The sequence below is a fragment of the Saxophila tyrrhenica genome, assembly GCF_035928015.1.
Source record: "Saxophila tyrrhenica strain CCFEE 5935 chromosome Unknown scaffold_14, whole genome shotgun sequence".
NCBI classification, from domain to species: Eukaryota; Fungi; Ascomycota; class Dothideomycetes; order Mycosphaerellales; family Extremaceae; genus Saxophila; species Saxophila tyrrhenica.
The window spans coordinates 173,873-188,218 of NW_027041746.1; the positions used below are offsets into that span (position 1 = coordinate 173,873).

General features: G+C 53.1%; 8 protein-coding genes across 8 annotated transcripts; 6 read left to right on the plus strand and 2 right to left on the minus strand.

Annotated features, from left to right (window-relative positions):
- Positions 1 to 471: 471 nt before the first annotated feature.
- LTR77_008370 (uncharacterized protein) lies at positions 472 to 2,804 on the plus strand (the record flags this gene model as incomplete). Its single annotated transcript, XM_064805602.1, has 4 exons — positions 472 to 637; positions 686 to 2,209; positions 2,264 to 2,618; positions 2,675 to 2,804. The coding sequence occupies 4 exons, from the start codon at positions 472 to 474 to the stop codon at positions 2,802 to 2,804; spliced, it is 2,175 nt and encodes a 724-aa protein (XP_064656062.1).
- Positions 2,805 to 3,331: 527 nt separating this feature from the next.
- Positions 3,332 to 3,774, plus strand: LTR77_008371 (uncharacterized protein; the record flags this gene model as incomplete). Its single annotated transcript, XM_064805603.1, has 3 exons — positions 3,332 to 3,366; positions 3,423 to 3,456; positions 3,544 to 3,774. 3 exons carry the CDS (start codon positions 3,332 to 3,334, stop codon positions 3,772 to 3,774), a joined length of 300 nt encoding a protein of 99 aa, XP_064656063.1.
- Positions 3,775 to 4,686: 912 nt separating this feature from the next.
- Positions 4,687 to 6,042, plus strand: LTR77_008372 (uncharacterized protein; the record flags this gene model as incomplete). The annotated part of the gene is made up of 5 exons (XM_064805604.1): positions 4,687 to 4,924; positions 4,981 to 5,279; positions 5,337 to 5,515; positions 5,574 to 5,799; positions 5,851 to 6,042. 5 exons carry the CDS (start codon positions 4,687 to 4,689, stop codon positions 6,040 to 6,042), a joined length of 1,134 nt encoding a protein of 377 aa, XP_064656064.1.
- Positions 6,043 to 6,644: 602 nt separating this feature from the next.
- On the minus strand, positions 6,645 to 7,257 carry LTR77_008373 (uncharacterized protein; the record flags this gene model as incomplete). The annotated part of the gene is made up of 2 exons (XM_064805605.1): positions 6,645 to 7,130; positions 7,192 to 7,257. 2 exons carry the CDS (start codon positions 7,255 to 7,257, stop codon positions 6,645 to 6,647), a joined length of 552 nt encoding a protein of 183 aa, XP_064656065.1.
- Positions 7,258 to 8,101: 844 nt separating this feature from the next.
- LTR77_008374 (uncharacterized protein) lies at positions 8,102 to 9,585 on the plus strand (the record flags this gene model as incomplete). The annotated part of the gene is made up of 5 exons (XM_064805606.1): positions 8,102 to 8,551; positions 8,628 to 8,971; positions 9,025 to 9,052; positions 9,105 to 9,209; positions 9,262 to 9,585. 5 exons carry the CDS (start codon positions 8,102 to 8,104, stop codon positions 9,583 to 9,585), a joined length of 1,251 nt encoding a protein of 416 aa, XP_064656066.1.
- Positions 9,586 to 10,344: 759 nt separating this feature from the next.
- Positions 10,345 to 10,762, plus strand: LTR77_008375 (uncharacterized protein; the record flags this gene model as incomplete). The annotated part of the gene is made up of 4 exons (XM_064805607.1): positions 10,345 to 10,406; positions 10,457 to 10,475; positions 10,529 to 10,574; positions 10,641 to 10,762. 4 exons carry the CDS (start codon positions 10,345 to 10,347, stop codon positions 10,760 to 10,762), a joined length of 249 nt encoding a protein of 82 aa, XP_064656067.1.
- A 1,301-nt stretch (positions 10,763 to 12,063) lies between these two features.
- Positions 12,064 to 12,744, plus strand: LTR77_008376 (uncharacterized protein; the record flags this gene model as incomplete). Its single annotated transcript, XM_064805608.1, has 3 exons — positions 12,064 to 12,172; positions 12,237 to 12,386; positions 12,455 to 12,744. 3 exons carry the CDS (start codon positions 12,064 to 12,066, stop codon positions 12,742 to 12,744), a joined length of 549 nt encoding a protein of 182 aa, XP_064656068.1.
- A 246-nt stretch (positions 12,745 to 12,990) lies between these two features.
- LTR77_008377 (uncharacterized protein) lies at positions 12,991 to 13,746 on the minus strand (the record flags this gene model as incomplete). Its single annotated transcript, XM_064805609.1, has 1 exon — positions 12,991 to 13,746. One exon carries the CDS (start codon positions 13,744 to 13,746, stop codon positions 12,991 to 12,993), a length of 756 nt encoding a protein of 251 aa, XP_064656069.1.
- Positions 13,747 to 14,346: the final 600 nt, after the last annotated feature.

Below are 14,346 nucleotides of genomic sequence, written 5' to 3' on the forward strand. Positions count from 1 at the left end.
CTCGTCTCGAGCGATGCATGGGTATCACCGCATACCACCAATAAAGCAGAGATGAAGTCGAAAGTAGGTTTCACATCAACATTCCTTTGTGCATTCTGTTATTCTCCTGCCCCATCAGGCGCGTTCGCTACTCCAACAAAGAACGACGCGGCTTGAACGTACAGACTCAACAAGACGGAGGCCTTGTCAGTCACTCTTTCATTTCCTTTCTTTCAACCTTCGACCACGTGGAACCACGAGCTCTCCCACAACGTGCGCCCCCGGATACGCCACCACACCGAAGCGGCCGACGCGGTGTTGTTTTGGCCAGGCAGTATCTCTGGAATCTGGCCATGCGGACAGGACTGAAAGGACGATCTACAAAAAATCTTACAGTTCAGCGCCTTTGACAGGCCCATATCAGCCAGCTGAATGCCATTCGTTTGATCTCTTCTGCGTCTTCCCGACTGTCACCCCGGCTCGATCGTCAAAATGCTGTCGCTCGTTACCGTTCCGGCCACAGTTGCGTTATTATTTCTTGGAGGAGTGGATGCGTTCTGGCGCATGAACTGTGGTATCATACACACTGGTCGAGTCGATCCTTTGGTCAACCCAGGAGCTGTCGCTGCTCATGCCCACACTATTGTGGGAGGCTCAAGTAGGTGTTGCGATGCTCATAAAGAGGCTCTGTACTAACTTCGTCCAGACATCGGCGTCAATGCAACCTTCAACACCCTTCTAAACTCCGAATGCACATCATGTGAGATCGCTGCAGACAAGTCGGCGTACTGGACGCCTATCCTATACTATCAGTATCCGAACAATACCTTCCTTGAAGTACCGCACAGTGGCAGCGTCGTCTACTATCTTGCTCGCGGCCCAAATGCAGACAAGATCATACCCTACCCGAAAGGCTTCATGATTTTGACCGGCGACAAAGGAGCACGAAGCTACGACAATGAGACGATGACATGGGGCAACGCAACGTACCCTGGCAGACCAATCGCAGACCGCATCAGTTTTGTCTGCCTGCCGGATGGACCGCCCCTGCCGGAAGGCCGACATATGTTCAACACCACCTGCGCCAACGGCATGCGTGCACAGATCGCTTTCCAGTCATGCTGGAATGGTAAAGAACTATACAAGGCCGACAACAGTCACGTCGCGTATCTGAACGACATCGACAATGGAATCTGCCCGCCTGACCACCCCATCCAGCTGCCGACGCTCTTCATCGAGACGCTCTGGGCGGTAGCCCAAGTGTCGGGACAGACTCCTCAAGGACGTTTCGTGTTCTCGCAGGGCGACCCAACTGGCTACGGCTTTCATGCCGACTTCCAGAATGGATGGGACAGCAGCGTGCTTGCACAAGCGGTGCGAGATTGCTTGGTGCCGGACAACTTCGGTCAGATCTCATACTGCCCTGCCCTTCAAGCAAGTCAGACGAATGGCTACCCGTTCAACTGCCCCGAACGGCCATCCCAGATCGACGAGCCCGTGCATGGCCTGCTGGACCACCTACCAGGATGCGTCGAGGTCACTGAAGGACCCGAGGTCGCTCCAGCCAGCTCGATGAACTGCCCTGCAAGCGTGCCGAAACCGAAGATCTTCAGCACGAAAGACTCCACTCCACGACCAACAGCTGTACCCTTACCCGGACAGAACTTCGGTCTTCCTCAGCAGAAGTATCTTGGTTGCTACAACGACAGCGCAAACAGCATTCGTGCCTTGAATGCCCTCCAGACCACGAACTACACAGCAATGACTGTCGAGTTCTGTCAAAACTACTGCATGCAGAATGGCTACCGTCTCAGTGGTCTTGAGTATGCGCAAGAGTGTCACTGCGACAATCAGCTCAATCCTACAGCAATCAGCGGCTCGAACCAGTGCACTTGGAACTGCGGCGGCACCATGACCTTGGGAAAAGGCACGCAGCAGTTCTGTGGTGGCCTAAGTGTGATCAGCATCTACAATAACACGGACCCGACCTTCAAGGAGACGGGTGACATGTCCAATACGGCCGGCAATGCGCAGCCGTACCAAGATGCCGCACCCTTTGCGTCAAATTACAAGGGCTGCTACTCCGACAATCAGCCTGCTGGGCGAGCTCTCACGGGTGCCTTTACTCAGACCAGCTACAACATGACGTTGGAGTATTGTGCCAACTTCTGCACGCAAGGCAACAACGGGCTGGGTTTCCAGTACTACGGACTTGAGTTTGCCAGCCAATGTGAGTACATTCGCACACCTCACCTGTCCATATCCCCTCGCTAACGTTCACCAGGCTGGTGCGGCAACGCCATCGCCAACGGCAACACCCTCCTGACCCCCACCAGCAGTCCCAACAACTACACCTGCTCCCAGCGCTGCCCCCGCGCGGGTGCTGAAATCTGCGGCGGTCCCAGCGTGCTTAGTGTGTACAACAACCCCAGATACGTGCCGCCCGTCAACAAGAAATCCATCGGCAAATATCAGTCGAAGCAATGCCTGCTTGACCCCAATAGCGGTGGACGTACTTTACAGGGCGCCAGCATGACGGATCCGAAGTTGACGGAGGAGTCGTGCGTGAAGTTCTGTCTTGGGAAGAGGTTCCATTACGCGGGGATGGAGTATGGGACGGAATGTTATTGTGGGGATACGTGAGTGCAATCAGTTGTCAATTACTGAGTATAGTCGTGTGCTAACGATGCAATAGGATCTTGAGAAACATCGGCGGCCAGCAGGTGACCTGCGACGAGTCCAGGATCATGACTTGTGGTGGTGATAACCGGGAGTACTGTGGCGGGCCAGGGTTCATGAGTCTTTACTACTCGGCAACGTTGTGAGTGCGATAGTACTGGGAGATCGGTCTGAAGTGCTCGCGTGTTCATGCTTGGTTGGCAGCCCTCGTATCTCTTCCGAATAAAGTGGATGATGCAAGCCAGGTTCCAGTTCCCAGCGACTCGGGAATGTGATATGTATCTCGAGCGTGGCTTGAGGCTTGTGTTACCTGACACTCTTCAGAGAACCGCCTAATAACAGTAGGTGATCCTTTAGTGCCTGATCAGTGAAGTTCAATGGGCATGTGATGCTCTTTTTGCTGCGACCTCACTGAAAGCTACATCTACTTTTCACCTTCCACCACCTTTCTCTCAACACTACACAATCTCAGACCTCTTTACCAGCTCATCAAACCATCTGAACAACACGACCATTCCGTCAACATGTAAGACTGCTGCATCGTTTCATCTTCAACATCCGTACTGACGAGGACAGGCCTTCACCGTGGAACGACGCGGTCGATCGCAAGTTCCTGCTCACCATCATCCACCAGCTATCGCCGAGCCCGCCGAACTGGGACCAAGTCGCCGCCATGATGGGGGAGGGCTTCACGAAAGAATCTACCCGGTAAGCGTTTCCCGTGCATGTTCACTGCAGAGAACATGGAGACTGATGTGAAGCAGCCAGCACTACAAGAAGTTGCGCAAAGAGTCTGAGGTACGTATTCAACATTTCTTTCTGCACCTACCCAGCACGGCATCCTCGGAGCATGACTTGAGCTGACGGCTAATAATTGAACGATAGGCTCAATTCGGCAACCCAACCGCTTCCTCTACCGCTTCAGCTTCGGTCGGCACTCCTCGCAAGCCAGGCAAGTTGGCCCAGAACGAGACGCCAGGCAAGTCGGGCGGGAAGCGTAAGAAGAATGATGCCAACGGCGAGGACGATGAGGAGGTTGAGGGGGAGTCTCCGACCAAGAAGCAAGTTGTGAAGCAGACGGTGAAGAAGGAGGAGGATACGGAGGATAGCGTGTAGACATAAGGTCTCAGGATGGATGCACTAAATGCTACTGCTGTGATTAACGGCAATTGAGGCTGCGATGGAGGAGCGAAAGGAGAATAGCTTCACTTCTTTGCTTGGTCGTTAGGCAAATCATGTCATGATCACAAGTTCCCGGTGTGGTCTGAAAGCTACGGCGCTAACAGGACGAAGAGTCAACCTTACTCTTATTTTCTCTACCACACTCTTCCATCTACAATAGCGGCGCGTAGTGCAAGGGGCCCGGTCCTGGATCTCTAACTCATGGTGGCACGCAGGCGAATCGTGGATTGCACCTATAGGCTATGCTATGGTTGCTAAAGGATTTTGGATGCTATTCCTAAAGGAACCGTTATCTTCATCCGCTCTGCAGGTTGAATCCTTGGGTCTACGATGAGAAGGGTACCCACAAAGTTTATTCTGCTATGAACGACAAGCCGCCGGCGTTCCTGACTTCTGGTTTGTGAGCTTGACATGGTGTTTGTTCTGCTGGAGACTTTGCGGGAGTCAACCATTTGGAGAACAAGAGACCGGGGATGGAGATGCGGGCGGGTCGCTTGATCGAAGCTGATGGCTACTCAGCGGAAGCAGGATGAAGTAGGATGAAGCAAGACGGATGAGCTGGAAGGAGGAGTCGGAGGATGAGCAGGGTGGGCAGGCCAGGATGGCAAGTGTGGAATCAGGGTGAGCACGACTTCCAACACAAGAAAGCCGGATACAAGAAAGCCGCAGTCTCTCCTTCGAGCTGAATGCCTTTGCCCATCTCGCACCTCGCCACCAAACAGCGGACGCCACGCGATCACCCATCTCTTGCGGATTTGTGCCAACACCATGCCAACAAAAATGACAGATAGCGAAGATGGATCTCCCGTCAGTGCTTTGCCGGCATCATGGTATCGGTCGCCAGCCATGTTCGAATTAGAACGTAGGGCCGTCTTCACAAAGAAATGGCTCCTGGTCTCACACACCAAAAGGCTCCAAGATGCTGGCGAATACGTACACTTGACAGTAGCTGGCTACTCATTCTTCCTCATTCGCAGTCGGCAAGGCGAGATATTTGCACATCACAACGTCTGTCGCCATCGAGCCTCGCCTCTAGTACTCAAGGACTCTGGAAAGCTGCAGGTCCTGTCCTGCAGATATCACGGTATGTCCCAAGAGTGAGATCGTGTGTCCCATCCTGACTTTATTTGTCGTGTTCAGGTTGGACGTACGGCTTCGACGGACATCTAGCCAAAGCTCCCAACTATCAGGACTATCCTTCGTTCGACAAGACGTCAAATGGTCTGTTCAGTATCCATGTACATGTCGATCGCATGGGATACATCTGGGTGAATTTCGATTCGAGGGAGAAGCCGAAAGTAGCATGGGACGAAGACTTCGCTTCGTTCGATGTGCAGCCTAGGTTGAGCTACTTCAACATGGACGACTACACCTTCGACCACCAATGGCATATTGTAGGCGACTTCAACTGGAAAGTGTTTGCTGACAACTACAATGAGGTATGTTCCAAAGTGCGTGTATTCTCGGGGGATTGATTATTGATGAAGTCGGTATAGTGCTACCACTGCTCCACTGCCCACTCTGCGCTCAGCGCCATTGACTTCGCGGGGTACTATGTGAATCTCTCTGGATATTCGATTCAGCATTTTCCAATCGAGGAAGAAAGGATCAATGAATCTGCCGAGACACAGGTCTGCACAACTTTCTGCTACCCGTTCTCTGCCACGACGGTCTCGTAAGCACCCTTCGAAAAGCTCGCACAAGAAGGGCTTGATACTGACTTCGTCTGAAAGGGCGAACATGATGTACGTCATCCGGTGCACGCCAGTATCTGAACGCCAAGTCAAGATAGAATACGAGGTGTATCGCCACAAGAACGCCAGTGATGAGCAATTTCATGGCATCAACAACTTTGTGAAAGCTATCCTTGAGGAGGACAAGGATCTTTGCAACGGTGTCCAGAAGAACCTTGAGGCTGAGATCTTCACTACCGGCGAACTGCATCATAGAGTGGAAAAGGTAGGGTAATATTCCACTCTGGCCACATGGTCCAAGGTTGACACGTTTTAGGGCCCGCGATACTTCCAGCAACTTACTCGCAAGCTTATCATGGAGCATCGCCGGCGTGAGGAAGCCGCACAGACGATCATCTCATCGGCAGCACCAGAACAAACGCTCTCGGAGACGACGAAGGAGGACGTGGATTTCTGCAGCAAGCTCGACTGTGACCCCTCGAGTACTGCAAAGGAGCTGTCATGGTGACCATCTATCGGTCAATGGAATTCCTATGTTACTGTTCCCTACGCTTCTCCATCTCTGTCACTTTAAGTCTTTATCGATTACTTCTCGCAGAATCCGGCCGAGAGCATCCGCATATGGATTGTGCACAATGGTAGCATGGTCTGTAGGGTTGGCATATTCAGCGTCGGGAATTTTTATAACCGCGCAAGCATGGGAGTCAACTCACTTGCACCGTCAATACAAGATATGCCCACATCCTATTCTCCCAACTAGCGTGTCCCAATCATTCGTCAAGCTGACGCGACCAATTCATCAAAGCAATGGCCGTGCCGCGTTCTGAGGGCTTTGGGTCCGTGTATGAGGACGAAGAAGATCAACATGCTTATCTGGGCCAACGGATGGGACCTTGACACTTTTGGGTATCCTGGTACGAGCATCAGTCTTCCGAAGAGCGTATGTTGTGACTGCTGACCGCATTATACAAGCGCCGACAAGTCTTGGTATCTTTGGACAGCCGCAGGAGCCCGTGGCAGAAGAAGTGCTGGAGAAGCTTCGAGACGGCAGCTTCTGTAGATGAAGATATCGTGCCTACACACGATGGACTTCTCAGCAGACAGTCTTATTCAGATTACATAGTCAATTTGATCACTTCTTTCCTCAGCGAATGCTTGGCGTAGCACAACTTCGAAAGGTAGCTCAGGTACACCGAGCACCTCATTGTCAAGTACGCCTCGCCTCTTGAAGTTCGGCTCGCACTCTTCGCGAAGGTTGACCAACAGCGCCAAACGCCCCAATGCCATCATGCGCGATCCAACTGTCTTACCGTGCTGTCTATCGTGCTTCGCTTGTGCAATCTGTTCGGCAGAGTCGCCATATGTTACCGTCCAGTCTTCACTCCCGGAGATCTTCTTGGCTGTCGCGAGAATGTCACTCAGGGAACACTCGACGGATGAGATATGCAGGACGCTGTTTGCTGTCTCGGCCGGCTTGAGGAGTGTGTTTCGGACTGCAATGGCGATGTGCTCCCTCGCAGTCGCAGTAAAGACCACCTCGCCATCATCCCAGAGGCAAGCTGTCTTGTCTTTCACAGATACCCCAAGCAAGCCCACCTGTAAACAACTAACAGGTGTTAGAGTGATGCTTCACCCGGCAGCGTGCGATTGGCCTTACTAGTCGAGGAAGAGCCCACAAGCAATCGAAGACCATGACCAACCGGGCTGTTCCAAAGATCGACATTGTTGAATCGTGTCGTGAATGTGATTGGCAATTGGAAAGGTGTCTCGCGCAGCTTGGTTCTCGCCATGATTGCCGAACGTAGAGAGTATTGTCCTTTTCACGCCTCCGGCGATTGATGCTCGAATCAGCTTGATATGGTCTTGTGAAGCTGCTGGAATGCCTGGGGGTCCCGTCCCGGGTCAGTCAGCATGGTACTATCTTGCGATGTTTTAACTTTTCGAACATAGTATAACAGCATCGTGGCCTCTGAACGTTTCGACCATCGTATCTTCTGGGTATTCTTTCGGCACAGTGACGATGGAGGCGCTGTTTTCGCCCAACGACCGTGATCCCTTGCGCGTCACTACAGTCACGCTGAACGAATTGCTTTGCTGAAGTTCCCTGAGGATGTATGGGCCTAATGACCCAGCAGCCTACGTATTGATCAACATGCAAGCTCCATGAAGGATAGAGGATGCTACTTACGCCAACAAGAGCAACGCGTCGTAGTGCCATGGAAGGGGTGTTCCGTAGGATGTAGGGTGATGGGGTCTGATGGCGATATTTCGCAAGGTCAGAAGGTAGCTTGCGAGGGATTGGAGCTTATTAGATCACGACGGGAGGAACGAAGGGTGCGAGCGTCCGCATGAACGAAGGATTGGGCTAAATGGGCAAACAGGGATCTATGCAACTACTTGTGCAATCCTACGCGGAGTGCTTCTGGACCAACCTCCTGCCTCATCTGGTCTATCTTCGACAACACTCCCCGACGAGCCCGCTCCTCCAATCTTGACCCGGCCAGCACATGAGGCACTGTTCAAATTGACGTAGCTTCCCATATTCCACTTCCAGTAAGAATAGAACGATGGACTACCTCGCCTCTTTCTATCCTCCCATAGGTCTGCGAAGACCACTTCCGGCACTACTTGGTCCAACGGCACAATTACTCACGATCATACCATGGCTATTCCCAACGAAGCATGGCAGGGTCATTACGACATTCCCTCTACTCCTCGGCATCACACTATCCCGGCCGTACTTTACAGCAGGCTCTGCCCTCGATGACTACAACTCAGCAAGCCAGTTCTTCGCCAGCCTAGCGGTGTCCCTGGACTTTCTTGTGCTTCAGTCTAGCACAGAGGAGGCGCCCCGCTGGATCGGTCCGTCTAAAGTGCTCGCAATAGACGGTCGAGCGAGTGAAACAGATGCCGAAGCGGAGGGCGCAAGTATCGATGACAAGCGTGTTTCGCTCTGGGCACGCTTCAAGCTAGCTCTTCGACTCAGCCTGTATGGGAGAGGTATTGGCTGGAACTGGGTAAGTCGTGTCAAACATAGTTTTGACGATATTACGGAACTGCTTTATCGAGTAAGTTACTGACCGTATGATCCAGCAAGTCAAGAACGTCCCTGCCTGTACCGATGCTCACCTGGAGAAGTGGGCTTACGTCCGTAGACGCTTACTCCTGGCAATCCCTGCGCTTGTGAAGAAGAGCCTGACTGTCTATCTTTTGGGAGCCGCAATGATCTCAAGAAGCAGTGCAGAGACGAAAGTCCAGCAGAGGCTACTGGATGTTGCTGTCGGCTGGCTCTCTGCTGCTAATACGTGGCACAGTATGAACATGCTCACCAATATAGGCGCAGCAGTGACCGTAGCTGCCGGTGTTTTTGAGCAATGGGAATGGCCGCCATTCTTCGGTCCGCTGAAGGAGATGTGGAGCGTGAGACAGGCCTGGAGGTAAGCTCGGCATCAACGTAAAGGCATTTTCGTAATCCTAACAGTGACTCAAGTGTTGTCTGGCATCAGCTCATGCGCAGGGTAAGGCCTGTATAGATGGCAGCCGCTTCTCAGCGCGACTGACATCTCGCAGACTTTCCAGCAACCAGCTCTTCGGTTGAGGAGACTCCTCGGCATCAAGAAAGGCACTCTTTCCTCGAAGTATTTTCAGCTCTATTTGGCGTTCGCGATAAGCACGGTACGATCCACCCAATGCACGGGAACTTGCCGTCGACTGAACTCATGCCAAGGTCTTCCACGAATGGGATATTTTCGTTGCAGCCAGACGGGATGTAGGCGAGCTTCGCTTCTTCATGCTGCAGCCTCTCGTTATCACAATCGAAGACTTGGTCAGATGGTGCTGGCGGAAGTACTCTGAACGCTCCGAGAACGATCAACTGACGACTTTTGAAAGAGTTTTTGGGTGGACGTGGACCTTTCTTTGGTTCTCATACTGCATTCCACCTTATGCAAATGGACTGCTCGATGCCAAAATCACCGCATATGACAGTCGCTGGCTCTTGATGCTTGGTCAGCGACATGCTATGGACCTTGGACATTCGCTACGAGGATGATCGGACGTTGAGCGAGACTGCGACGGAGGAGAGAAAAGACTTCCTCTATGAGCGACTATTGTCCATGATCATAAGTACCGTGCAAAGTCTCAGAACTACTGCGGTATTACGGAGAGGAATCAACTTCACTCCTTCCATCTCTTCCACTCTCCTTCGTCTACGTCTCTCTCAGAGCACTCTTGTTGTGCCTGGCACTGCTCAATCGAAGCTTGTGTCGAAGCTGATATGTCAATCGCCGACTCCATATCTCATCAACCGCATCTCCGGTGCCCGATCGCTCCAGATGCAGGTCCTACGCTGTGTAACCCGTGGAGCGCCTCTCCCGATGCACGCCCTGCGGGACGAGGATGGTGTAGAGTGCTCACAGCTAGGACGCGAGAAGACATGTCGTTCTGCTGAGTCTTCCCATGGCGAGTCGATGTAGGTGGAAGAGCGTTGAACAACGTGCAGTCTCCAGATCGACGATTGACCAGGTGCCGGCTCGAGAAATAGACAGGTAACAGACGGAGACGACAAGCCACATCAGAATCCTGTTCCTCTTCTCAAGAATTATCTTCACATGCTCGCTTCATTCATTCAGGCAGCACTGCTGGTGGTTACGAAGGGCAACGTCACTTCATCAAACTTCATCACGTCTTGATCTTTGTCTTTCTCCTCTACACCCACAACTCTTGACTGATTCCAACACTCTTCTCCAACTTCAGCACATCATCTCGACATTCTCTCGACTTCCACATCTCTATTCAAACAACCTTCATTATGGGCAAAGGAACCGTAGACTGGGACAGCGTTCCAGCATGGCAGCGTCTCGTCGCCAGCATGTAAGCTTCATTCTTGCCTCCTGCCACACTTCATGCTAATGTTTCGACAGCTACGCCACCGGCGTCAAGGTTCGTCCTCCTCACTCCCGTCTCACTGACCATCACTCACTCACGATCCTTAGATCGACCTGAGGGCAGCCGCAGCCTACTACGGTACCACGTACGACAGTAAGTTATGCCCGCTATTCCCAGTTCAAAGACACTTGCTGACCCTTTTGCCCATCTGTGCTTTAGCCCTCGAGAATCGACTCCGCAAGATCAAGAAGGACGCCGAAGCTCTCAAGTCCGAAGCTGACCCCAACGCCGTCGTCACGCCATCCCGCTCCAAGTCCACGGCCTCTACGCCCAAGAAGTAGAACCAGACGCCTAAGAAGAGCGCTCTCGAAAGTACGTCCTTGACACCCCTTTCCCGGCTGACTACTCACATGCTGACTACCTACCAGCCGTAACCAACGGCCGAGTCTCCAAGACCACACCATCGAAGAAGAAGCCAATCAAGAAGGAGTCGTCGGGTGGCGAGGGCGGCAGCAGCTCCGGAGGAGCGGCTGTCGACACACCGGTGGCGAGCGACGACTTCGGCTTCGACGACTTTGACATGAATGATCCGATGGGTCTCGGGCAAGGAGGTTGCGGTGGTCAGGGTGGGTTTGGAGATCTTGACCGGTCGTACTTTTAGTCTGGGAGAGACCGGTCTGGTGCTGAGATGAGTGGGGATGGACGTTGAAGTCATTCGGGAGATGGAATAGGAGTTCTCGGACGAGAGAAGCTGGACTATGATAGGGCGTGATCCTCGAGGATGGCAGTCAATGAAAAGATATGGTTCTATGCTCTTCCAGCGTCTCTGAAGGTGTTGTATGCTCGAAAACGAAATGTGCCTCCTCCTCTAAGTTTGTGAATACTACAAGCCCGCAAATGCATCGCTGCTCGCTCCCTATCGCTCTCAATAAAAGACGTAGCTTCCGGAAGGCACAAAATGACTGCTCAGTTTCGTGCTGATCCGTGGAAGTTGGTGGGCGAACTGTGGCTTGACGTTGTGCGACGTGCAATATGCACGCTCTTACCAGGATCCGCGTGCGCCTTCGCGACTCCGCGAGCACGCAATAGTGACAGGGCGACTCTCGTAGACGATGGCAAGATGTGCGTGGTAGGAGGCGTATCGAAGAAGCAGTAGAGCAGTGTTTCGCAGATCGTGATACCATCAGTGCTATGAACCACAGCCACATCGAATGTGTCATATTCCTTTTCATTTCCACCGCAGAACACCGCTCGACCACCCCCGACACCTAGCAACGTATGTCCAACCTCACTTCACAACAGGCAGCAATCTCCCCGGTCCTTGTCATATGCTCAGCGCGGTCGTCCTCAAACTGGCTCAACATCTTCAATCTTGCACCTCCGACAGATTTTCACAATACACCACTTTCATTCAACAGCCCTCAGCGGTTCACTTGGATGCTTTCACCGCCTGTGAGTATTCTTGCATTCCTTCATCCTCATGATTTTGCATCGTCATCATCGGCAGTTCATTCGAGAGTCCTGACCTCTTCCTTCGACTTCACGGCCGCTTCACAGCACTTCATCCGCCTCCCAACACATCCGACATCACTGACCCTCACTTCAAGCATCCTACCAACAACATCTCATCCAACCAGCAACCATGCCAGAGACGTGGACCGCCGAGAAAAGCGAGAAGCTCGTCCTCGCCATCATCACTTCCCAAAAAATCGACACCAAGGCTGCATCGGCGAAATGGCAGGAACTCTACGGTACGTCTTTGACTCCTTTACTACCGCCACCTGCACACTCCCGACTGATCACAAATTACAACAGGTGACGCACCGACCAACGGCGCCCTCGACCAGCGCTTCACCAAGCTCCGCAAGGCCCATGGGGTCAGTAGGACCGGTGGCAAGAAAGCTCCCACCACGCCGTCGAAGCCACGTACGCCTAAGACGCCGAAGGCGGTCAAAACTCCCGGTAGTAAGTTAACCCTGACACAACCCTCCCTCTCGTTCTTTTAGTGCATGACTGACCCTCCCACGCCACAGGCAACAAACGCAAGGCCGTCGCCATGAGCGAGGAAGACGACACGGAGCCCGAACTCAACAGCAAGCCTGAGCGCGCCTCTTCCAGGTCTCTTCGTAAGAAGTCCGCCACCCCAAAGTACTCCTTCGGCTCCGACGACGAGGGTGACGACGAAGCTGAGAACCAGACACCGCGTGTCAACGGGCACTCGGAGGCCAAGGCCGATGAGGTCGGAGGGAGCATTAAGACGGAGTCGGTGGCGGGTGATGACAGCGACGTCAGTGAGTTCGGGGATGCGGCGATGGAGTTCTAGGCGGGCGGTTCTCGTGAGGTGTTCTGAATGCGAGTTGATGACGGCGTGTTGGGGCTGGAGGAGTCGATTCAGCATCGATGGTTGTTTGCGGTCGAGGCTTTCTCAGGATCAAGGATGGACTTGCGTGAGGAAGTAACATGAAGCGAAGCAGTATCTGCGGATCGGTGGACCAGGCGTTGGCGTAGCGGTTGATTGACATCAGAACACTCCTTCTTTCTACCTCCCTCCCTCCGCTCGCTCGCCACTTCAAACCCTCAGACTATTTATCATCGCCCAATCAGGCCCCAAACACTCCCCATTCTCCAACACCCTCTTCTCCGGATACCCCGTCCCCTCCAACACCATCTTAATCGCGCACTTTGCCAACCGATCCACAGCAATACACGGCACGACCGCCTCGCTCAACAACGTCGTCGTCGCATCTCCTCCCGTCAAAACCGTCCCCGGCCTCAGCGCAATCGCCTCAAAACACCTCTTCCCCTTGATCTCCTCCGAAGTATCCGCCACATCAAACACCCCCTTCTCCGCCGCCCCCTTGATCTTCCGACTATCATTCCACATCCACAGACTCCGGAACTGATCCTGCTCCGCGCCCCACCCGCTCACGAACACGAACCTGAACGGATACTTCTGCTTCATCGGCGGCTTATCCGGATCCAGCTTCGTCGCCAACCTCGTCGCAAACGCATTCGCGGCTTGGATCGGATAATGTATCCCCACCGTCTCGGCCTCTTCTTTATTCTTGAAGCTCGCCATACTCCTCCCGCCTAAACACCAGATACAGCCCTCGATCTTGTAGGCGGAGAGCTTATCGAGTAAAGACTCCGGGTACTGGGAGAAGTCTTCGTGGACGAGCTGGGTGACTTTGGCGTGGGTGGAGTATTTGGTGGGCAGTTCGTGGCGGGTGAGGCAGTAGATGTGTTGGATGTAGTTGTGTTTGAGGCATTGGTCGAGGGTTTCGGCGCCGATGAAGCCGGTCGCGCCGCAGAGGAGGATCTTCATGGTGGTGGTGGTGGTAGTTGAAAATAAGATGGAGTTGGAAGACGAGATGGGGTGGTAGAGGTGGAGAGGGTAGCTTCTTGAGCTCGACCTCTCCGACTTACATGTGCCTTCCCGATGGGGCGGATATGATGAACAACTTGATCATGCGAGTGATGATCCGTCCGGATGCCGGCCTGCCGGGAAGATAATGGAATACCAATGTCGAAAAAGCGGATTGAACAGCCTCGACGTCCGTGTTGTTCCGCAACATTCACTTCATCACGTGATATTCAGCTGTGTTGCCTTGGTGCCTGAACAGGTCGAGACGTGAGCACCATCCTAGACAACCTTCACGTTTCTTCCAGACTTCTATACCATATTGACCGTCCAGCGGCGATACCCATGCGCCGTCTGCGTTCCATGTCTGTGGAAATGCAAAGCTTCCAGGGCATCACCTTCGTTAGGTCACCAAACTGCTTGCAGCAGAGCTCGCCTATCTGCTACCTTATCGCCAGCCTGCATGAGGGGCTCGAGAAGCACAACCACGCGAACTATGAGCTATTCTCGACGCGGTCCATGGTGGAGTAAGTCAACGGTAGTATACACATCTTTTCATCCTGT